This window comes from Spea bombifrons, chromosome 5 (genome assembly GCF_027358695.1).
Source record: "Spea bombifrons isolate aSpeBom1 chromosome 5, aSpeBom1.2.pri, whole genome shotgun sequence".
In the NCBI taxonomy this organism is placed as follows: Eukaryota; Metazoa; Chordata; class Amphibia; order Anura; family Pelobatidae; genus Spea; species Spea bombifrons.
Window position 1 is genome coordinate 39665642 of NC_071091.1, and position 24741 is coordinate 39690382.

At 40.5% G+C, this 24741-nt stretch overlaps 1 protein-coding gene across 1 annotated transcript in view; it reads right to left on the bottom strand.

The window, feature by feature from the left end:
• ITGA9 (integrin subunit alpha 9) overlaps positions 1-24741 on the bottom strand; it is a 190181-nt gene that overhangs the window by 16286 nt on the left and 149154 nt on the right. Inside the window, exons 19-23 of the mRNA XM_053466129.1 lie at positions 14962-15048; positions 13977-14056; positions 9810-9899; positions 8409-8517; positions 2731-2838 (exon numbers count right to left, since the gene is read on the bottom strand). Coding sequence (XP_053322104.1) covers positions 2731-2838; positions 8409-8517; positions 9810-9899; positions 13977-14056; positions 14962-15048 — 474 coding nt within the window. The remainder of the gene's footprint in view (positions 1-2730; positions 2839-8408; positions 8518-9809; positions 9900-13976; positions 14057-14961; positions 15049-24741) is intronic.

The following is a 24741-nucleotide window of genomic DNA, read 5'->3' on the forward strand; positions in this document are numbered from 1 at the left end:
TCCTTCCACATGTACTGCAGCCCATTCATATAATCACAGTAGTAAATATTTTGTTATTATAAATGCAATATATTATGTTTTAAATTTATGAATGAACTCAGGAAAAAAAGGTTAAAAACAGGTATAGGCCTATAGTTTATCAGTTTCTTTTGTAGGGAATAAGGCATGATCATTAGATTGCACATAGTAATGCTGATTGTGACACACTGAACTGTTTGATCTCCTCTGTTCCGCTAACCTAAAAACCATAGGACCTACTATTTATTACATTCTCATGGTCATCTAGACCATGTTTTATAAGATGTGATTATAAAGATTATAAAGATGTGATAATAAGTACGTTGTATGGAGCTGACCCAACAACACTTTAATTCTTTAGTAACTAAATGCAGCATTATACATATCATTTCTAGTACTGAGAATGTCCATTCAATTCTCAGAAGTAATTCTTTAACCTAGGACAAATTTGCCTTATTTTGCCAGACTAAATTGTAGGAGGTTGAGTGGATGTTGCCATATGAAACTGAAAAAGCTCATCAAAAGTGTCTTATATTATCTGGTGAAACCTACAAAGCAAAGAATAAAATCCAAGTTATGTTAAGGTTTATTTGCCTAGCATACTAGAGGTAGAAAACAGACACATGACTAATATGCAGATGCCTGCAAACATTAAATTATGTTTTAATGTGATTCTAGTAATAAAAAATGTTGGGAATTTACCTTTAACAATTATTAAACAGAAGGGACTGGACCTGGAAAATTTCATGCCAGCAAAAAATGGTGTAGGTTAACACATTTAGGGACTTCAACATCTGTGGAATAGGCATAGGGTTATTCTTAACAGATGTTAAGGACAGGGTTTTAGTAAAAATTCAGGTCTTGAAGTTTCACTAGATATAGCATGTGATCCACTCACAAATGGGGGACAGAACTCTGAGAACTTGCATAACCCCATAATTACATAAATATTTTGACAAAAAGGTTTACCGCAAACTGCCCTAAACTTAAAATGAATAGTAATTAATGACAATAGCAGGAGTCATCATGATTCATCCTATGCACTATTGTAAATCTAAAGGCTAAACTTGCTTTGTAAATTGTGCCACAATAGTGCATTTTATGGGCACACAAATATTTGAAGACAACATAAAATTTAAATGTAAAAACAAATTATAATTCTATTGAACACTGTGCAATATAGATCACAATACTTTATGCTTAAAAGAAGCTCCCAAGGGGTGAAGATCTGTTATAAGTTTGCTAATGTTACAGCTTGATTGAGAGTCTGTTTTAATTCTGCAGAACATAAGGTACAAGTAATGGATCTACCCTCATCCTTGTGAATTTAAATTAGGGGACCTAGTGTTATCTATGCACATTGCTTGCTAAATTGACACATAGGTCATTTTGCCTCATGATTAGTATAGATCCTTACCCCCCAACCTGGTAGAGGGTCCTTACTGTATTATTCTGAAAGCACACAAGGTTTAAGTTTATGGTTCAAAGGTGCATAGTTAGCCAACAGATACATTCTTATGCATCAAATGCACTAAAAGATTGACTGCACATAATGGGTGCTGTAGTCTACAGATGATGGAGTGCCAATATTTATCCATCACCAATGGTGAGCATAGGAACTGACCCATGTATGGTCTGCAGAACTGTGCAAAAAGTGAAGAAAAATGTCTCGTACTCAAATAACACCATATATCCACATTAACACAGTATATTTGGCAGGTTTAGTTAAATATTTTTACATTTTAATACAATTGTGTTTTACTAATCTACACTGCAGTTATCATAGTGCCATTTTCTTATTAGGTAATTCAATATGTAAATCCTTTAGGGAAAGCTATAATTAACTACATTTATCTATGATAACCGAAAGGTTAAGCAGAGGTACGTCACATTAACTATCCATTTCTAAACACATCATGCTGTATTTTTCAAAACACATAGATTCTTTTCAGACTATTAAATTGGCTTATTTCCCAAAACACAATATAAAGTTTAAAAAATATATACAAAGAAAAAAAATCTTAGTTCTTACATTTTGAACATGTGTCATAATTTTCACTATAAACTATATATTCAAAAGCAGTGGTACAGTTTCACAAAGGCCAAAAACAAATCTGTAGGCCTGGTATATGCATCATCCCACCTTATTTTTTCAAGCCAACCTTCAAGTACCGGTAATTCAAAATCATTTAAAGTGCAAAATGTCCCAAGAAAAAAGTTACAAATTAAGTGGTAATGGGGAATTCCCACCACAACATATGTATATTGGCAGGGTTATTTTCCTTGATGTTTTGAGACTTAGGTGGTGTCAACTTTTAGAATCTTCTGACATGGGTCAAGTAAAGGAATTTCTCAATAAAAAAAAAGACATGAACATTGTTCTGGTCCTAGTATAAAATACCCTGGTCACAAAAGAGTTAAGTGTGACTAAAGTTTGGTGACCTTCAAGAACTATGCACTTATATAGGGCTAAAATTGCCTTGTATTGCTGCATTGTTTTTTTTTGTTTTGTTTTTTTTATCCAAACACCCTCCTAATCATGAATCAGAGAAATAGTCTCAACAAAATCAAGAAAGCAGTTTACTAACTACATTGAATATTGTTTTTAAACTATGATTATTTTATCAGAAAAAACAATGTATGGTGGGACCTGAACAATCATTCTGGGAAACATTATTATTTTCAAACAGGATCTATATATATTGCACTTACTATGATTTCTTGTATATTAAATATTTCAGCACCAGTTGCAGATATTCGATTCGGAAATAATATATTGATGGTTGATCCAGGCAATGTACTTGGTCCAGCATTGTAAACCTTTAATGAAACAAACAAAATGCATTATTGTAAACATAAACATCTTTCAAATTCTGGCTACTTTAGATTAGTGGGTTTAAATGGAACGTGACTTACAACTGGTGAGTGTAATTATGCAGTATAACAAGTCAAAAATACAAAATAAGGCACATGATATCTTTCATGGGGAAATAGATACAACGATAGCCTTAATAATGTAATATTCTTAACAATAGGAAAATGATGAAAATATATCAAAAATCACTAAAGAAAAAAATAGTAATTAAAACAAGCCCTGGATATAGACACTAGTGATGGGAAGTTCGGATCATTAAAGTGAATCGGATCATTTCGATTCGTTCACTGAAATGATCCGATTCATGATCCGGATCTTCGGATCACTCAGTGTGTCTGCACGGAGTTACTGTTTTCCAGTAACTCCGTGCAGGCACACTAACGATTGGCCCCGCCCCTTTTATTATGAATCCTCCCCCCTGCCTCCAGTGATGTCAATGAAGGCAGAGAGTCGTTCAAAGATTCGGATCTTACAGGGATCCGAATCTTACAGTGATCCGGATCACTGTAAGATCCGGATCATTGTAAGATCCGGATCATTGTAAGATCCGGATCATTGTAAGATCCGGATCTTTGAACGACTCTCTGCCTTCATTGGCATTCTAATCATTAAGAGAATGTCACCATACTGTTATAAATAAATATATTAATAATCACTGCCCCCAGGATTTACATTCCCCTTTACCTGCAACTGCACCTTAAGCTAACTTTATTAAATTAATTAAATTAACCCTCACCATTAAATTAACCCTAAACACCCCATCAACCATGACTGCCCTAAAATTAACCCTTAACACACCATCAACCATGACTGCCCCTAAAATTAACCCTTAACACCCCATTAAGCATAACTGCCCCAAATTAACCCTAAACACCCCATTAAGCATAACTGCCCCTAAATTAACCCTAAACACCCCGTTAAGCATAACTGCCCCCAAATTAACCCTAAACACCCCATTAAGCATAACTGCCCCCAAATTAACCCTAAACACCCCATTAAGCATAACTGCCCCCAAATTAACACTAAAGACCCCATTAAGCATAACTGCCCCTAAATTATCCTTAAACACCCCATTAAGCATAACTGCCCCCAAATTAACACTAAAGACCCCATCAACCATACCAATTTATTAGGTAATTTATCTGGAGTACATGCAATTAATTTAGGGGTAGTTATGGTTAATGGAGTATTTAGGGTTAATTTCAGGGGCCGTTATGGTTAATGGGGTCTTTAGGGTTAATTTCAGGGGCCGTTATGGTTAATGGGATCTTTACGGTTAATTTCAGGGGCAGTTATGGTTGATGGGGTATAAGGGTTAATTTTATGCTGATGATTGAGGGTTAATTTAATTAATTTAATAAAGTTAACTGTAGGTGCAGTTATAGGTAAAGGGGGGCAAACTCAGGGGAATCTAAATCCTGGGGGCAGTGTGAACATTATTAATGTATTTATTTATAAAAGTATGGTATCAGTAATATTCTCTGAATGATTCGAATCTCTGTAAGATTCGGATCCTTGTAAGATCCGGATCCCTGTAAGATTCGAATCATTCGGCTCTTCGGTTCATTCGACTCTTCGGTTCATTCGACTCTTCGGTTCATTCGACTCTTCGGTTCATTCGACTCTTCGGATCATTCGACTCTTTGAACGACTCTCTGACTCTATGAGTCATCGTTCCTATGAGAATTAATGAGCTGTAACCTGACCCCAGAGTGCTCTGCAGATGACTCACAGCTCTAGGATCAGGTTACAGCTGCATGATGATTCACAGACTGAACCGCTACAAACGAATCGTTCAGTCTAGTGAACCGACTCATCCGGATCACTAAAAAGAACCGGATCAAATGAACGATTCGTTCATGATCCGGACATCACTAATAGACACTAGCAAGTAGGGGCTCAAAAGTTTTTGGATACTGAAAGCAAGACCCAGACTTTCTCTCTTATTTCATGTTTGAAACACTTATGTGGACTTACTAACCTGGAGTGCATGTCAGATGACGTATTCTGTTGTGTTGCTATAAACAAGTAAACACTACACCAAAGCACAAAACTAAAGATCACCAGACAATAACATCTGTGTGAAAAATCTGTGCATATTTAAGCCCGGAAGAAGCATCTTTACCTGTCAGTCACACATTATCTGACAACTTATTAGGATAATATACTATGCTGTCAGTAACAAGAAACATCCCTCATGTCAGTAGAGTGGAATGGTATGTTTCACACTAAGCTCATAACTCATAGAAAGACTTGAGGATTCTATACTAAAGTATCAAGCAGAAGGTAAACCTCTCTTTGGCCCACTGGAAAGCACTACCATAAGTCTATATTACGGCTCAAAAACTAAGGTTAATATATTATTGTAGGGCTAGGAGACTCTCCAAATTGTAGGTAAATGAGCAAGAACCCAGGGTAAATGCTTCTAGCTAGTGTAAAATGAACCAAAAACACATCTGGCATCACAACTTGTGTTCACACGATCATAGCTGAAATACCACCTGCGCAGCGTTAAGCCCGTCCGATTTTCTCACCAGATATGTGAAGTTAATCTGATCCCCTTTTAAAATCCGTATTTACTGCATTTAACAATCTATGTAACAAAACACACATATGTCATAGTTGACGATTTTTAATAGTGGTGATAGGTGCTGTAACATACATTAGGATGTCAACCAAGAGTAATCTACTGCCATATACAGCCTTAACTAAACAAGAATGGACACCAAAGTCCTTAGTAAGTACTTTAAAATGCATTTTTTAACATTGCGCAGAGAAAAAAGATTCTGAAAAATTAGTCTGCAATTAACATGATCTAAAAACATGGTCTAAAACTGATTTCATTAAATCACAATACGACTCTGTGAGCTGTTCATTTCTACAGGAAGGTATTTTAGAACAAACTGCCCAAATAACCTGCATTGTTAATAATCATATAATATATTTTGTAAAATGCATTGAGACATGTGAGCTATTCTAAGATAACATGACCTTCCTCAACCCTCCTCCCCAGACAGTGTGATATATGTGATGCTTCTAACAGCTGTTAGGGACCTTTTATACGTATTATAAATTAACACGTGTTGGAAAAAATATCCCAAACACCATGCAGATATGAATCCAATTGCTCTCTTTATGTGCAGTTTTGGAAAACTTATACTACACATGTGTTTTAAAGATGGATACTGTAAAATATATCAGAATGATTAACATTCCAATGGTATATAATGCACAGCAGGCTGTAGTTAATCTAGAAACAAAAAGACTCAAAATTTGGGTTGTCAGGAAGAATCCAGTTCTAAAATTTAGAAACCACTCACAAGGCTGGACGGAACACCAGATAAAAATGTGTCTTCTTTGGTAATACATCAGTTGTTGCTATAATTGAGGCGTTTGGTTTACCTTGACATCCAAAAAATGTATTACTTAGTCTTAAACTAGAGGGGCAAAGGTTTAAAGGTAACATCAGGAAATATTACCGTATTTCCTCGACTATAAGACAACCCCGATTATAAGATGACCCCCCCAAAAAAATTGAATATTAATTTAGGAAAAAAAAGAAAAAGCCTGAATATAAGACTACCCTAAAAGAAAAAAAGTTTTACTAGTAAATATTAATTAATGTAAACTATTTTTTCATATTTAAAAAGATGTTTTTGTTGTTATTTCCTTATATTTGCCAACCTGCCCCCCAGATATGCCTTATACATGCCACTCTGTCCCCAGAAATGCCTTTTACCCCCATATATGTCACTCTACCTCCCTGATATGCCCCCTCCCCCCCGGAAATGCCTTTTATGCCCCTTTATGCCACTCTGCCCCCACATATGCCTTATACCTTATATTTGCCGCATTGCCTCCCTGATATGCCCTTTAACCACCTATATGCCACTCTGCCTCCAGAAATGCCTTATACCCCATATGTCACTCTGCCCCCCGACTTACCAATGCATTCCTATACTTGTCCTCCTTACTTCAGACTCCCTGGTGTCTAGTGGGGGCAGCCGGTGAATATCTGCACATAGACAGCCTCTGCTGCCCGTTAGTTCTGCCGGGGCTTCTACTACTGAGCACCGGAAGGTCATATCACACCGGTGCTCCGTCTTAGAAGCTCGGTCGGAAGTGCCGGCAGCAGCGGAGGTTGCGTGCAGACATTCACTGGCTGCCAGAGAGGAGGATCCCTCACAGTGTTGCAGGAGAGAATTAATGATTATAAGACGACCTCGAATAGGAGACCTCGTCGAGCAAAAACGTACTTTATGAAAGGGTAGTGGATGTGTGAAATAGCCTTCCAGCAGAGGTGGTAGATGTTAATACAGTGAAGACATTTAAGCAAGCATGGGAAAGGCATAAGGCTAAGCTAGATATAGGATAAGGCCATGGGCTAAGGAAAGTATTCAGAGGTTGGGCAGACTGGATGGGCCAAATGGTTCTTATCTGCCATCCCTTTCTATGTTTCTAATGTATTACCAATAATGACAAACTATCTGGAATTGGCCCAACCTTGTGAGTGGTTTCTAAATTTTTGAACTGGATTAGTCCTGACAACCTGAACTGAGTCTTTTTGCTTCATGCCTGGATTTTTTCATAGGAGTGGGATAACTGCGGTTTCCAGATCCCTTATAATGGTTGGTGAGGGTCTACCTTAATTTGAAATGCTGCATTGACTGCATGGTTGTCTCCTATGTAGTTACATTGATCTAGAAACAGCTGTAATGTATATTAGGTTTATTCACTATAGGAAGTGTTGACAGGAGAGTCAGCGAGAGAGTTGTGTTTCACTATATATTATGAAAGGCCATCCTGCATGAAATGGCTTGACTGTCTCTGTATAATGTATAGTTAAATAAGGATTTCTTTAAAGTCTCCTCATCAGCGAATTATGCATTATACAGGGCCAGCTCAATGCAACACTAGAGAAACTTGCTAACATTGGACCTTTATAATGAATATTGATGTGAAAGAGTTAAAACTCCAGCTCTCTTGCTAACACTTTCTTTGGTGCATAAACCAATGCATACTACATTGATGCCATTCTGGTAAATCCTAACTTATGTTGCAGAGTTACATGTCTTATACAAAAGCATTACTATTTATAAACAGAAACCAGAGGGTAAAGATGCAACATGTTCATTCAATCCTGGAGGGGGGGGGATCTGTGGTTGCTACTGTTTGTGACACATAATAAACAGAGCAAATTTCCAGATCTGCACCAGAGAAATTGTACATATGCTCCAAGTAAGACATGGGCTGAAACGGAATTATTTTTTGCAAAATGAGTAAAATGTGAGATGTGGGAGACTAATACAAATCAACCCAGACTATGTTTGCTAGTTCTTTATACTGTGTTAATGCTTGAACAACCTATTAGAAGTCTATTAGAACTTAACAAACAAGAATCATTGGATATTCAGTTTTAGCTAAATTCAGCTTAAAGAAGACTTGGACTAACTATACTACAAACACAATAAAAATTCAAAACCTTATTTTGGAAATACAAAAGAAACAGACAAACCTGAAAAGTGAAGTTAAGAGGCTGGAAGTGACATTGTAGACCATCAAGCTGTACAAATAATGAAGAATCCACTGATTCTCCGTAGACAAAGGAGGAAGGTGATACCACTCTGAGAAAAAATAATAAATGATTATACGATTAGCTGTGCTGGGCAAAGAAACACACCGCTACCTGTTCATAAATTTATTTAAAGTGACGTTAATGTTTTCATGTAAAAACTCACCCAAACCTTGCTTTCCTTGCCAACGAGAGGACCTATCCCCCAGGCTAGTCAAAAATTCTTCCCAAAGGGCCGGCCGAACTTGTACTGGGGCGGTCAAGGTCGTAATGGCCCTTTGTGAAGAATTCTGGACTTGCCGGGAGAGGCACTGTGCGAGCCGCCAGAAAGAAGCCTGCGAGTGAGGAAAGGGAGCGAGGGAGGGAGTGAATATGTATGTATGTTAGAGTGAGAGTATATGAGTTTTTGTGTTAACGTGAATATGTGTGAACATAATTGTGTAGGTGTGTGTAAATATGTATGTGTAAGTGTGTGTATGTGAGCATGAATGTGTATGTGTTAGTGTGTGTATGTGAGCAAAAGTGTGTATGTGTTAGTGCGTGAGCATGACTGTGTTTGTGAGCATGAATGTCTATGTGTAAATGTGTTTGTGTTAGCATGTATATGCAAGTGTGTGTTAGAGGGAGGCCGTATGTATTATGACGATTGTGTAAGTGTGTGTTGGAGTGTGTATAAGCGAGTATGTGTGTGTTAATGTAATTATATATGTAAGCACATTTGTGTAAGTATGAGTGTGTAAGTGTGTGTTTAAATATGTGTTCCAGTGTGTGGGGGCCCAAGTGGCCAAAGGTGCCAGCCCTGCCCTGCTAATGCCTTGATGCTCCCTGCACTGTCAAAACTCATACATTGAAAAAAAATACATAAAGAGCATTCTGATGAATCCCATAATGCATTTGCATGCAAAATGCTAAAATATAAGGGGACATTGTATCATATGCATTACAGTCCATATGTTGGTTGAACTTTACCCTTAAAATATTAAAATAGCTGGTTTGATGTTTTATTATATTCTTGTTATTTGATATTCATGATTATACCAGAGGTGCATCAGACTTCTGTATTGCCATACATTTCTTTCAAATATTTCTAATAAATGCTAAAAATTAAATTACTGCTAACACTAACATGCAATTATCTTTTATGTATTATCGGAAAAAGGATGGGGACAGAAAACCAAAGATAACAGCAATATATCCTGTTATTACAGCATGGGAAACAAAGAATAGATTAAAGGAATGGGCTGGAAAGTTGGATGTATAAACAATCAAAGAATGTGATTTTCCACTCTAATGAGGATCGTGCACTTCCTTTTTAGCAGAATTTGCTGTCTATTGGTTTGTTACCCTGTAATAGATGAATCCACTTCATGCATCAGAGTTACAGCCAGAGTAAGGGTGTTGTCATGGAGAGACTCTGCTCGTTCTATATTTCCACTGTGGAAAAGAAAATAATAAGAGAATTTTAACCCCTTAATGACAATTGCAGATTTTTTTTTTAGTTTTGGCATTTCTGTGGTGCTCGTATTTAGTTGTAATTTTCTTCTTTCTCATTTACTATACTCACACAAGTTATATATTTTTTTCAGGATGAGAAGGGCTTTCTTTTGATATCATTATTTTGATTGTATCATGTAATTTTCTATAAAAATGTATAAAATATGGTGAAAATTTCAGGAAATTAGGACTTTTGCTGACTTTACTTGCCAATACGTTTACTCATCTAAAAAAACTGAAAAAACTGCTAAATAGATTCTATTTGTCCTGAGTTTAGAAATACTCAGTTTTATGGGCGTTTTTTTTGCACGATGTAGGGCAATAAGTACAAGTAGCATATTACTATTTCAAAGCCATTTTTTTTCCAAATATGGTCATACTGCCACCATGCCCTATTTGGGACATCTTTGAAGCTGACCATTTCAATGTACCCCATCAAACCATATATGTTTGAAAACTAGACATCCCAGGTATTTCAAATGCTAGTATTTTAACTCTTTTTAAGGACCAATTCTACTACCAGCTGTAGTCAAAATAAAGTTTTTTTTTTCGACATGTCAGCTTGTGCCTGGAGCGGTCACAGTGTACTGTGGAGTGTGTTATTATTATTATCTTTTATTTATATAGCGCCAACAATTTACGCAGTGCTTCTTACAATACATATATTCAAGGGGTATGACAAGACTAGAATTGACAGACTAAGACAAACCGATACATGCGGTGGAGAGAGCCCTGCTCACAAGCTTACAATCTTGAGGGAATGGGGTGAGAAAAGTAAGAGGTAGTGTAAGGTAGTAAGTTCCAGAGATATGAGGCACCAAGACTGAAATCTTGCAGATGGGAAAAGGAAGAGGTTATAAGTGAGGAGGAGAGCCTTAGCTCATGGGAAGAATGTAAAGGTCGAGTAGGGGAGTATTTGTTTAAGCCTGCAGAAATGTATGGGGGAGCAGTGGTATGGAGGGTATATATATGTATATATATGTTAGTACCAGGATTTTAAATTTAATTCTAAATTAAATTTAATTTTTATTTAGGACTGCAGAGGAGAGAGTCAGTACAGTGGAATGCCATTCAGAAGAGTGTTGTAGTAGTCAAGAAGGGAAATGATAAGTGAATGAACCAGAGTTTTTGTGGATTCCTGGGTGAGGAATGAGCAGTTGCGAGAGATGTTTTTTAGGTGCAAGCAGCGGGATCTGGTGAGGGACTGTATACGAGGGATGAAGGAGAGGTTTGAATCAAGGATAGATAGTAGTGTTGTTAATAGTGATTGAAAATCCAGTTAGTGGGGTGGAGATGGAAGGAGGGAAGATAATGAGTTCAGTTTTAGAAACATTAAGTTTTGTGCAGTGTTGTGACCTCCATGAAGAAATAACAGACAGGCAGTTGGTAGTACAGGACAGGTAGATTTGGGTATCATCTGCATATAGATGATACTGGAGGCCAAATAAGTCAATTAGTTTGCCAAGAGATGAAGTATAAAGAGAGAACAGTAGAGGGCCAAGGACTGAGCCTTTCATTCTATAGAAAACCAGAATATTATATATATAAAAAATAAAGAATTACACACAACGTTACTGTTAAATTAATATATAGACATCATAACAAACATCATTTTTTTGATCCAGGACATTATTTTCATTTTCATATCTTGCCGCAAATGAACCATCTTAGTCTGTTTCATAATTTAGTATTATGTCTGGATTCTGGTAGCTATAGTAGCACATATTTCAACAGTTTTAGCACCAGTGCATTAATTTGTATTTCACTGCTGTTCAACTTTTTTATACCACTGTGAAGCATGGGGAAGGGGATAAAACCCATAAAATTATTTAAAATAGAACTCACTATATTTGATGAGCTGGGCATCATTCAAACTTACACACAGAGCAGGGTACTGAGTTGTATAACTAAAGGCATTAGTAGCAGAAGATGCTTCTGCCACTTTACAGATCTCAAGTCAGACACTTCTGGTGACCTCCATCTCCAGAAAGATATTGATATTTTTTAAAGAGTCCAGAAAAAGGCAACTAAAATGGTCTGCATGATAGAAATGATCAGTAAAGACTATAAGGGATCTCAAGCTATCGTATAGCTCGGAGGAAAGGAAAGAGTGGGGGATGTAATAAAAATGCTTTAAGTAATTTAACAAGGTACATGGAAGTTTATTTCAAAGGAGGAGAACTGCCAGAACAGAAAAGGTCAATCTAAAACTAGAGGGTCAGTGGCTTGGATGTAATGTAAGGAGAGGGTGGTAGGCAATGGAACCAGAGGTGGTAGAGGCTAAACTATCCTGAATCTAAGACATAACCAAAGACTTATTAAAGTCTGAGTCTTTACATCAGACCAGATGGGCCAAATAGTTCCTATTTGCCGACACATTCTATGCGTCTCTGCAAAAAAGAACAACTTTTGTAATATGAAAGTAATGCAGAAATAAAAAAATAAAATACATTTTCCAAAGATTTAAGTACATAACACACAAATTACAGACTTGTTAGCATACCCATCTTCCTTAGTAACCAAAAAGAGTTTTAACTGACTTGATTAATATACTACACACAAAACACATGTTTTCATACATTATTCATAGAGGAAGTCAAGTGCTATAAATATAAATAGTCATGAAATATGAAATTAGAGAAATATATGAAGTATCAGGAATGGATTTTTTTTTTAAGAATGACTTCAATCAGGGGAGGGCTGGCAGCCTAAGGCCTGGGGGGCAAGTCAAGTGACTCACCTTTCACCCCTCACGCTGCTCCCATCACTATGCGGCCATCAGACTGCTGGAAAACTGATCTAAACGGCCGCTGGGTGCTGATGCCACCGGCCGGAGCTACTTTAATCCTTTTTTTATTTATTTAATATGCCGGATCGGCTTGCCATATTAAAAATAAATAAATAAAGTATTAAAGTAGCGCCGGCAGCATCAGCACCCAGCGGCCGTTTAGATTCAATTTCCAACAATCTGATGGCCGCATGGTGATGGGAGCAGCGTGAGGGGTGAAAGGTGAGTGCGAGGGGGCGGAGCTTTCACCCCTCACGCTGCTCCCATCACTTGGCGGCCATTGCATACGGCCGCTGGGTGCTGATGCCCCCGGCCGGCACTGCTTTAATACAATTTTTTTTTCCATTTAATAGCCGATGCGGCTTGCCATATTACATTTTAAAAAAAAGTATTAAAGTAGCGCCGGCCGGCCGCATCAGCACCCAGCGGCCGTTTAGATTAGATTTCGGGCGGCCTGGGGGGCAATTGCCCCCCAGCCCAGCCAGCCCCTGACTTCAATAATGGACAAAGGCACAGTAAAATAATCCCATAACACAAATGCTGCATTCAAAAAAACAAAAAATATCTATATCTATATATATATATACACACACACACACATATACATATATATTAATTGCTTTCCTGTGTATGTTCTTAACAGAGGTATATTGCAAAATAAAACAGTGCCATGTAGGAAAATGTATTGACAAAAATGTTTCTGGTTTCAACCGTAAAACCCTCATTCAGGAACTTGCTAGACTTTCTAGGAGGGACTATATTATACAGATACACAGGATTTTCTGGTATATACTGTATTTGCCCAATTTTTTTACCCCCACTTTAAGTCTTTAAAGTGGGGATGTGGTCTATAATCAGGGTTTAGCGCAGGGATGCCAGTTCGTATCACCCGGGCAGTTTTTTAAAATCTTTTATGATCCAAATTCCTGCAGCGCTGCAGGGGATCTGGATCTTCCTATCTGACAGCAGGTGGACAATCGCTGCTGCCGGCACTTCCGCCAGGACTTCTACAAAGGAGCGCCGGCGTTACAATGTTTTACCATTCCACTAATGTGTATTTTTTCTTTAAAAATAAAATTTTCTTTAAATTAGCACCAAACTTTAAGGGTGCAGCCTATAATCGGGTGCGGCCTATAATCGAGCCAATACGGTATTTACTACAAATCTATTGTTTGGTTCTGGAAGATCACGTTATGTATATGTGTGTTTTCATATAAAATAATATTTACCTTTGTGCAGTAACAAGAAACTGAAGTGCATCATCTTCGCCAGATAATCGTGTGGTATCAAATATCACACTGAAACCATACTGCAGTTAGACAAAGAGCATATGTAAGACAATCATAGACATAATTAACCAACCTTCTGAATGGAAGAACTTAAATATTGGAAAAGCCCCAAAACGTAAATGATATTTAATTAAAAAATTGCATATCATTGAAGGGAAAGGTTCACTCACATTTCTTATTTTAATCTGTAAAAGTCATTAAATGGCTAAATTGCATTTTAGCATACTAGAGTGGGAAATGTAGTTTTTTTTTTTTACATTTGCAGATAATGGCTCTCGCTGTAGTTGACTGGAGTAGTAGAGCCTTAGAAATTAAGTTGTAACTCTTTCTAAACTTAAATATGTCAATGACTTTGTTTCTCATCTCTTCTTGAATTTTAGATTCAAGCCTTTAGCCTACTTCACTTTGCAAGACAGTTTCTTTTCAAATAGATGTTTAGATTCAATAGGGCTGACAGTAATCCTTAAATTTGGTTAATTCATTGATTTAGTTTAGTTTTCACATGGGGACAGGTAAGGGTTGGCTGTAGTTTGTACATAGAACATGTATTTACTACCTGTATATATTACCCTTTAACATACTAAAATAAACACCTAAAGCATAATTTGATGAATTAGAGCATATACATTAAATATGATCATCATCAATATATCAAATTATCTATAATGTGTGATACAGGGAGCTTAAAACAAGTGCTACAGTTTCTAAGGAATTCTACATTTCATTTTTGCTCAACACAGGGAACTGTCGAACTTATATATGGTCAATTAGGTAAACAAATAAACGTCTTATGTTTGTGTCATGTATAAATGGATAACATCACTCCACAAGCTTTATCTTAGTAGAGGGGCTGCCAACAGTGACAAGATCACGATAATTCTGCATCATCAAGAGTAACTGGAGCAAAGTCTGGTTGTTACATTACCTTAGATTTGGACCTCATGAATGGAAATCCAACACTGCATTTCAAAAAGTCATCTTCAATTAATTCACATGAAATCCCCTGTTCCATCTATGAATGAAGACATAACAGTTCAGAAAAATAATTTAAATTAGCAGCTGTGCATTTGCCTTTGAGTAAAGCAGAATGGTAAAATGAATTAGACTGTTATTTGTCATGTCTTTCTTATGTTTTTAGCCCTAACAAAAGTATTAAGAATAGCAGTAATCTTGCAAGTCGGTGAAGTGGTTGCAATAATGAAGACTTTTTTCAGATCACAATCAGAGCAACCTTGAATTAAAGCACAAAGTACTAATAAAATTTTTGACATCCATGATACATACATTTGCGTGTGGTGAGAATGCAGCGAGGTATAGAGATTTAGGGTGTGGTTAAGCCAGGCCCGGACTGGCCATCGGGCACACCGGGCTGGGCGGCCCAGGGCCGGATTCACGTAGGGGCTGATGGAGCTGAAGCTCCAGGCCGCTACCTTAAAATAGGCCCAGTCAGGACCGGACTGACTGGGCCTATGCGGCCTCTACGGCCGTCTATAACGCAGGGCAAAAGGGGCACTTGCCCCTTAACCCTGCAGCAACTACGACCGGGCCCGGGCAACCCCCACGATTAATTCCGCTACTTACTGGCAGACGCGCGCGAGCCGAGGATGCTGGGGACGCAGGAATCCAACAAAGTCACGTGACGTACGTCACATGACCCTGCTGCGCATCTGCTTCCCCCTGTGCAGTAGAACTGGTTGGTCTGCGAGCGCTGAGCAGCACATACTTTTTACATCTTCAGTTGTTCAGGTAAGGGGAGGCTGTATGAAGGAGTGTTTGAGATTGAGTGAGTGAATTAATGAGTATCTGTGAAGGAGTGAGTGATTGAATGTTTGTGAATGAGTATATGTAAATGAGTATCTGAATGAGGGAATTAATGAGTATCAATGTATGAATATCTGAATGATTGAATGGATTATCTGTGAATTAGTCAGTAAATTTTTGTGAATTAATATGTGTGTGTGTGATAGCATGGATGTGTAAGGAGGGGCAAAGATACCGCAGGCTGTTTTGGTGGCAAAGATGCCTCAGGCGGGCTGTTTTGGGGCCAAAGATGCCACAGACGGGCTGTTTTGGTGGCAAAGATGCCACAGGCGGGCTGTTTTGGTTGGCAAAGATGCCACAGGCGGGCTGTTTTGGGGCCAAAGATGCCACAGGTGGGCTGTTTTGGGGCCAAAGATGCCACAGGCGGGCTGTTTTGGTGGCAAAGATGCCACAGGCGGGCTGTTTCGGTGGCAAAGATGCCACAGGCGGGCTGTTTTGGGGCCAAAGATGCCACAGGCAGGCTTTTTGGGGCCAAAGATGCCACAGGCGGGCTGTTTTGGGGCCAAAGATGCCACAGGAGGGCTGTTTTGGTGACAAAGATGCCACAGGCTGGCTGTTTTGGGGCCAAAAATGCCACAGGCAGGCTGTTTTGGGGCCAAAGATGCATCAAGAGGGCAGTTTTGGGAGCAAAGATGGCAAGTCCTATTCTTCCAATCTGGGTCCTAGGCAGGTCTGGGTGCCAGGTCTGATTTGATACTTAAGGGGGGTGGCTGGCATAAATACACAATGTAGGGCTGGCTGACGGGGCAATACGCAAGGGTGTGGGGGCATTAATTCACAAGCGGGTGCTGGCTGGGGCATCAGTGCATCACATAAATTAATACTAAAGTGGGGCTGACTGGGGGCAAAAATACACAATGGGGGGCTCTCTTGAGTGCATAAATACACGTGGGGGCTGGCAGCATCAATACACAAGAGAGCCAGCTGCGGCCATCACATAAATCAAAGGGAAAGCGTCCGTGGAAACCCTCCAGATGCGGGTGTCAGTGTGGCAGAGCCTGTCCTTGTGTGTGTGTGACTGACTGGGTGGCAGAGCCTGTCCTGATGTGTATTTAGTCATCTGTTTTCTGGCCCTTTACTTTCTGTAGGATTAAATTGAACTATTTAATTTTTACTTATCCAGAGATAAAACGCCCTCCTGAATTTGTCACTTCAGAGGTCAAAACATTCTAGGCCCAGGAAAAGTAAAGGTATTGTGTTATTTACTCTTAGTTCAACCTGCGTATCTTATAATTTTTTCGGGATCTATTAATTATGTGCATTCTTAATTTTTTTTTTGATTGCTGTAATATTTGATTTATTGTTTGTATTGTCCATTTATTTATATATATTGATATTGTATTATGTATTATCTATTTTTTTTGTCTATTTATTAAAGCATATATTTTCATACCTATTTTAGCGCTGTCAGTTTTTCTTATATCTGGGGGGGCATAAGACATATCTGGGGGTATAAGGCATATCGGGGGTAAAAGGCATATCACGGGACAGAGTGTCATATAGGTGGTATAAGGGATATCAGGGGGCACAGTGGCATCTCTGGCATATAGGCGGGTATAAGGCATTCCTGGGGCAGTGTGGCAAGCTGGGGGCAGATGTGCATAACTGGGGGGCTGGTTGGCAAATAAAAGAAAATATAAACAAGAGGCATTTCATTAAAGATATAGCACTTTATAAATTGCATGACGTTATGATTCATTTATTAAATATTTATGTAATGCTAATTGATTACAGTGACAAAAGCATGCGGAAATATATTTAACAGACAACAAGAAATGGTATATTATATTTGTCAGAATTTGGTTTAACAAAAAATAAATCAATAAAAATGGGCTGCTCAGTCTTAAATGCCCGGGCCTATTTTTTGTCCCAGTCAGGGCCTGGGTTACGCCAAATGCTGTATAAATATTATGTTTATACAAATATAATTTATTGGTTTTCCAGATCTGTGAGAGATTATTGCATCTCACACATCAGAATGGTGTGACAATCTTTAAAGTTTTATACTTACTTTATTAGACAAAAAATTTAAATTTACAAGAAGGAGAAACTAAAGTTATCACGATAAGACATACTGGTACACAATATGAAGAGTGCCACAATCTTGAAAGCTTTGTTACTTAGCTTATCAGTTCAGGGGCACTATCAAGATTTGTGGGGCCTGAGGCAAGAAGAACTTGTGAGGTTACAAAAGGGCAAGCAAGTTGCCTGATCTCCAAGAAAGGCCAGGAATGTGAGGTAATATGGTAAGCAGAGGCACTGCAATTCCTCCCCTTAGGATGGGAGACCTGCTTGCCCGCACCTAAGTCAGCCCTGGGCAAGTCTAAAAAATAATTGCAGTTACAACCTATTAAATGTATTACTGTATTTGCCCGAATATAGGCTGCACTTTTCCCCCACTTTAAGTCTTTAAAGTGGAGGTGTTCGGGGTTTAGCAGAGGAATGCGCAATTCGTACCGCCCGACGCCCGGGACATGCAGTTCCAGGCGCCGGGCAGGCAGCAGGGTTAGGATACAGATCCCCCGCAGCACTGCAGGGGACCTGCATCCTACTCTCCTGTACGCTCAGACAGCCTCCCCTGCCAGCACTTTCTACGGGGGGAGTGCTGGCACGGGAGATTGTTAAAGCATATCAAGCAAACGTGCCGGCACAGGAGATTGTTAAAGCACATTGCGCAGACGTTCACCAGCTGCGGCGTTGCTGGTAAAAAAAACCTCCGCTGCCGGCACGTCTGCTTGATGAGCTTTAACAATGTCCCTTTCCGGGAATTCCCACGGGGGGAGTCCCGGCAAGGGAGATTGTTAAAGCACATCGAGCAGACATGCCGGCAGCGGAGGTTGTTTACGCTCGCCGGTAAATGTCTGCACAATGCGCTTTAACAATCTTCCTTGCCGGGCACCTGAAGTTGCATGGAGCAGTCAGGCAGCAGCAGGGCCGGACTGGGACTGAAAAGCAGCCCTGGAAAAATTTGGAGACCAGCCCCATATAGTTTATCTCACGGTGAAGCTCTTATACCCACACGCACCCCTTATACACACCCGAGTCACACTATTTGCCATTCTTTTTATCTCATTATTTGTATTAAAATGCCAGAAAGCAAAAGTGTTAAAAGGCCCTAATAAATGAAATACATTACACATAATGGGATCAAAACATTTACTACTGCGAACATTTTTAGATGAAAGAGTTCCATTTTATTCAGTGGAACAAAACACTGATCACATTATTCTTCACGATATTCTGGTAAGAAACTTTTATTTCTTTATTAATTCATGTAGACTATTTTTTTCCATATTTAATAAAAGCTATGATTGAGACATGTTTGGTTTTTATTTCCTTTCATTTGACAACCTACCCCCGAGTTATGCACCTCTGCCCCCAGGCTTGCCACTCTGCCCCCTGATATGCCTTCTAACCCCCTATATGCCACTCTGCCTCCAGAAATGCCTTATACCCCCTATATGCCACTCTGTCCCATGATATGCCTTCTAACCCCCTATATGCCACTCTGCCATATAGGGGGTTAAAAGGCATATCATGGGACAGAGTGGCATATAGTGGGTATAAGGCATTCCTGGAGGCAGAGTGGCATGAAGGGGGTTAAAAGGCATATCATGGGGCACTCTGCCTCCAGAAAAGCCTTATGCCCCCTATATGCCACTCTGCCATATAGGGGGTTAAAAGGCATATCATGGGACAGAGTGGCATATAGTGGGTATAAGGCATTCCTGGAGGCAGAGTGGCATGAAGGGGGTTAAAAGGCATATCATGGGGCACTCTGCCTCCAGAAAAGCCTTATGCCCCCTATATGCCACTCTGCCATATAGGGGGTTAAAAGGCATATCATGGGACAGAGTGGCATATAGTGGGTATAAGGCATTCATGGAGGCAGAGTGGCATGAAGGGGGTTAAAAGGCATATCATGGGGCACTCTGCCTCCAGAAAAGCCTTATGCCCCCTATATGCCACTCTGCCTCCCTGATATGCTTTATACCCTCCTATATGCCACTCTGCCCCATAATATGCCTTTTAATCCCCTATATGCCACTCTGCCTCCAGAAATGCCTTATACCCCCCATATGCCACTCTGCCTCCAGAAATGCCTTATACCCCCCATATGCCACTCTGCCTCCCTGATATGCCTCAACCCTCCTATATGCCCCTCTGCCCCGTTATATGCCTTTTAACCCCCTTTTTGCCACTCCACCTCCAGATATGCCTTTTGACCCCCTATATGTCACTCTGCATCCAGAAATGCCTTATACCCTATATGCCACTCTGTCCCATGATATGCCTTCTAACCTCCCATATGCCACTCTGCCATATAGGGGGTTAAAAGGCATATCATGGGACAGAGTGGCATATAGGGGGGTATAAGGCATTTCTGGAGGCAGAGTGGCATAAAGGGGGTTAAAAGGCATATCATGGGGCACTCTGCCTACAGAAAAGCCTTATGCCCCCTATATGCCACTCTGCCTCCCCAATATGCTTTATACCCTCCTATATGCCCCTCTGCCCCATGACATCCCTTTTAACTCCCTTTATGCCACTCTGCCTCCAGATATGCCGTTGACCCCCTATATGTCACTCTGCATCCAGAAATGCCTTATACCCCTATATGCCACTCTGGCATATAGGGGGTTAAAAGGCATATCATGGGACAGAGTGGCATATAGGGGGTATAAGGCATTTCTGGAGGCAGAGTGGCATAAAGGGGGTGAAAAGGCATATCATGGGGCACTCTGCCTCCAGAAAAGCCTTATACCCCCCTATATGCCACTCTGCCTCCCTGATATGCCTCAACCCTCCTATATGCCACTCTGTCCCATGATATGCTTTCTAACCCCCTATATGCCACTCTACCATATAGGAGGTTAAAAGGCATATCATGGGACATTTTTGTTTACTTTATATGGCAAGCCGATCCAGCTTGCCATATTAAATAAAAAATAATATATGCCACTCTGTCCCATGATATGCCTTCTAACCCCCTATATGCCACTCTGCCATATAGGGGGTTAAAAGGCATATCATGGGACAGAGTGGCATATAGGGGGTATAAGGCATTTCTGGAGGCAGAGTGGCATGAAGGGGGTTAAAAGGCATATCATGGGGCACTCTGCCACCAGAAAAGCCTTATGCCCCCTATATGCCACTCTTCCTCCCCGATATGCTTTATACCCTCCTATATGCTCCTCTGACCCATGATATACCTTTTAACCCCCTTTATGCCACTCTGCCTCCAGATATGCCTGCCTTTTGACCCCCTATATGTCACTCTGCATCCAGAAATGCCTTATACCCCTATATGCAACTCTGGCATATAGGGGGTTAAAAGGCATATCATGGGACAGAGTGGCATATAGGGGGTATAAGGCATTTCTGGAGGCAGAGTGGCATATAGGGGGACACACTTACATACACACACACGGCGATTTTTTTTTGTTTTTAACAAATACAAAAAACATACAGTACAAAAAATACATTATTTTACTCACCTTCTACTTCTCTTGACTTCCTGGTAGCCGCACACTGTTCTCCTCTATGCTGACAGCCAGGATGCCACTGACCTGACATCCGGTGCTGCAGCAGTCTGAGCGCGAGGGGGCGGAGCTTCCACCTCACGCTGCTCCCATCATTACGCAGCCGTCAGACTGCTGGGAATGTCATCTAAACGGCCGGTGCGTGCTGATGCCGCCGGCCGGAGTTACTTTAACACTTTTTTTTTATTATTTATATGGTAAGCTGGATCGGCTTGCCATATAAAGTAAAAAAAAAGTATTAAAGCAGAGGCGGCCGGCGGCATCAGCACGCACCGGCCGTTCAGATTACATTCCCAGCAATCTGATGGCCGCATGGTGATGGGAGCAGCGTGAGGGGTGAAAGGTCAGTGCGAGGGGGCGGAGCTTTCACCCCTCACACTGCTCCCATCACTAGACGGCCATCGCACACGGCTGCTGGGTGCTGTTGCCGGCCGGCCGCATCAGCACCCAGCGGCCGCTTTGATTAGATTTCGGGCAGCCTGGGGGGCAGCTCAGCGGCTGTCTTCATGGCCGCCCAGCCCACGGACCCTCCGGCCCACCGGGAAATTTCCCGGTATCCCGGTGGGCCAGTCCGGCCCTGGGCAGCAGGGGGGTGTTGGGGCTGGCCTCCACACTCATGTGGAGACCAAAGAACCCTCTCCCCCTGTCCCTGAAGCTGCCTCTGGCTGGGACGCAATTGCTGGTCTATAGTCTATAGAGTCTCTGATGACTGCTGTAGGCTTCCATGCCTACAGGAGTCATCACAGGGCTTGTGGGGGCTCGTTTTTGCTGTTGCTGGCCTGCCACCAGCAGCAGAATCCCTTACAAAACAGGAATTAACCCCTAAATGCCGCGGCATTGAAGGTGTTAACGCTGCACTTTCGCTCTCATGGAGCGATCAGGCAGCAGGGGGATGTTGTGTCAACAGTCAACCCCCTTTCCTGAAGCTGCCTGTGGCAGCTGAAAACGCAATTGCAGGTTTTCCTGCAATCGCGGTTTCAGCCTACAGAATCACTCCGTGGGAGTGATCTCAGGCTCGGGGGCGGGCTCTGAGTGGCTGTGCTGTCTGCCCAGACTCCTGGGCAGACAGCAGCAGCGCCCCCGCGATCACAGGCTGACAAACACCTAGGCGCCAGGACAAAATTCTGAGTCGCCATGGCGACCTGTCGCCTGGGATTTGTTGAGCCCTGCCCTACACGACACCAGGGTTTTTTCTTCTACTCACCTTTTTTGGTGACAAAGATGGAGCAGTGCAGACAAGCCATTTAAGGGCACAGACAAGACATCTGGGGGCACTGACAAGCCACTTGGGCACAAAGATGATGCAGACAACCCGCTTGGGGACAAAGATGCTAACACGGCACCGCATGAGACTAGTGAACCCTCTGCCAGTAGGGGCTAGGGTGACCAAATTTTATTTCTGCCATTCAGGGACACAGTATGGAGCGGATGGGATTACATACACAGACATATCATATATATCTATATATTGCTATCGATTCTTTCCTGTAATTGACTGAAACTGACAATGGCATGCCCTCCATCCAAAGGCTGTTAACTGTACATTATCATGGTTCAATATTTTGAGGTTGCCCATATAAAATATCAAACTTTTACATTTTCACATATTTTAGTTATGGTTACAATTGATTTATAACACTTACAATAATTAGCCATTATACGTATTTACTTAAATCAGAGATGAGAGCTTCATACCACTTTACCTCCCGCAAGTATATTTTCTGCAGTGTTTTTAAACATAATGTAAGCGGTGTGAAATTTTCCAGTATGACCCTAAACGTGAAAAACAATTATATTTTACTTTCACTATAACAAAATCTTGAAACACAAAGTACACAAACCTATGATCTGAAAAAAATGCAAGTTTCATGAATAAACTAGCTAGAGTTACTTTTTGCAGAAAGAGTTGCAGTTGTATTTTTAATACAAGAACAATTCAGGTGCTAAGTGTAGAACAATAAGCAGGAACAGTCCATTTTTCTTTGGTAGCCATCCCAGGCACTGGTGTCACAACCTGGGTACGAACCTTACAGGGGGTGACATCACACCAGGCAGGGAACTGGTTCTTCTGCATTATACCGACGCCATCCACCAGGGGGCACCGGTATAAAGTAGTTAGATGCCGAAAGAATGCCGGTTGCCTGTATTAGGTAAGTTACTATTATTATTTATATATAGCGCCATCAAATTCCGTAGCGCTGTACAATGGTAAGTAGGGGGTTGAGGGAAAGGGGGGCACATGGTGGGTTCCCAGAGGTGGTTGCGGTGCTAAGAGGGGGTGACACCATGTATCATCACACCGGGTGACACCAACCCTAGTGACGCCACTGGTACTAGGTAATACTGAAAGGTCTTTGTAGGAATAACTGGGTAATGCCATCAAAAGACAATTCAACAGCAAAACAAATAAATATGCCTGCAGTCAGGACAGAGTTCAAGCAAAGTCAGTAATATAAGCTGAGTAAAGATCCAAAAAGAAAAAGTACATCCAAGAGCAAAGGATCTGTCTCGTAAATACAGGCTCAGTCAAATGTTTATATCAGTGAGCGAGTGTAAGATTAGACACGTGCATCACATCTTCAATGATATCAGGAGATAGCACCAGTCAAAAAGGATATGCAAAATATCAAGTCGCTGTCTGGAACATCCACCCAGGGAAGCCACTGTGAGCAACAAGGTTTCAGGTAACTGGTTGACATAAGAAAACACAAAGTACTAAACTCCTACTCACACTGTAGCAACATTCTGAGTCATTGCAAAACTTACAGGATAAGCTTAGGTACCCTCTTAGCCAAAACATTCATACATAACACACTAGGTACATAATAATTTGCAAGGCAGAACAATTACTGCAAAGTCAACTAACATTAATAAAAGGAATAAAAATATCCACCCATTGTTGGCTTTCTCTTGGCCTACCATACATAAACATCTCATTAAATACCGTGCTTGCCTTCTGTTCTGTTGATGTTCTACAGAATATAATATATTATGTTACGGTTTCAGAAACAGTTTACTTTAACTAAAAACCTTCAAACACTGGTATGCTGTTATATTTTGGTTACTATGTTATTGTGTAAAGGGCTTGCTCACTTGTGAACTTAGTTATAAAGCATTTACAAATCCTGTTTTAACAAGACAATCCAGTGCTCTACATGGTCCCAACAACAAAAAATGCATATTGAAGTATAGGTACTCTAATATGCATTTTAGAGCTGGAAAATTGCCACTTATGTTTAGTGGAGCTATACCTCCAGGACTGTAGTACACCGCCTGCTCCATGATCTTTTTGTTTTTCGTACCAGCCTAGCAGGAGAGCCCCCCTGCTTTTTTGCATGGAT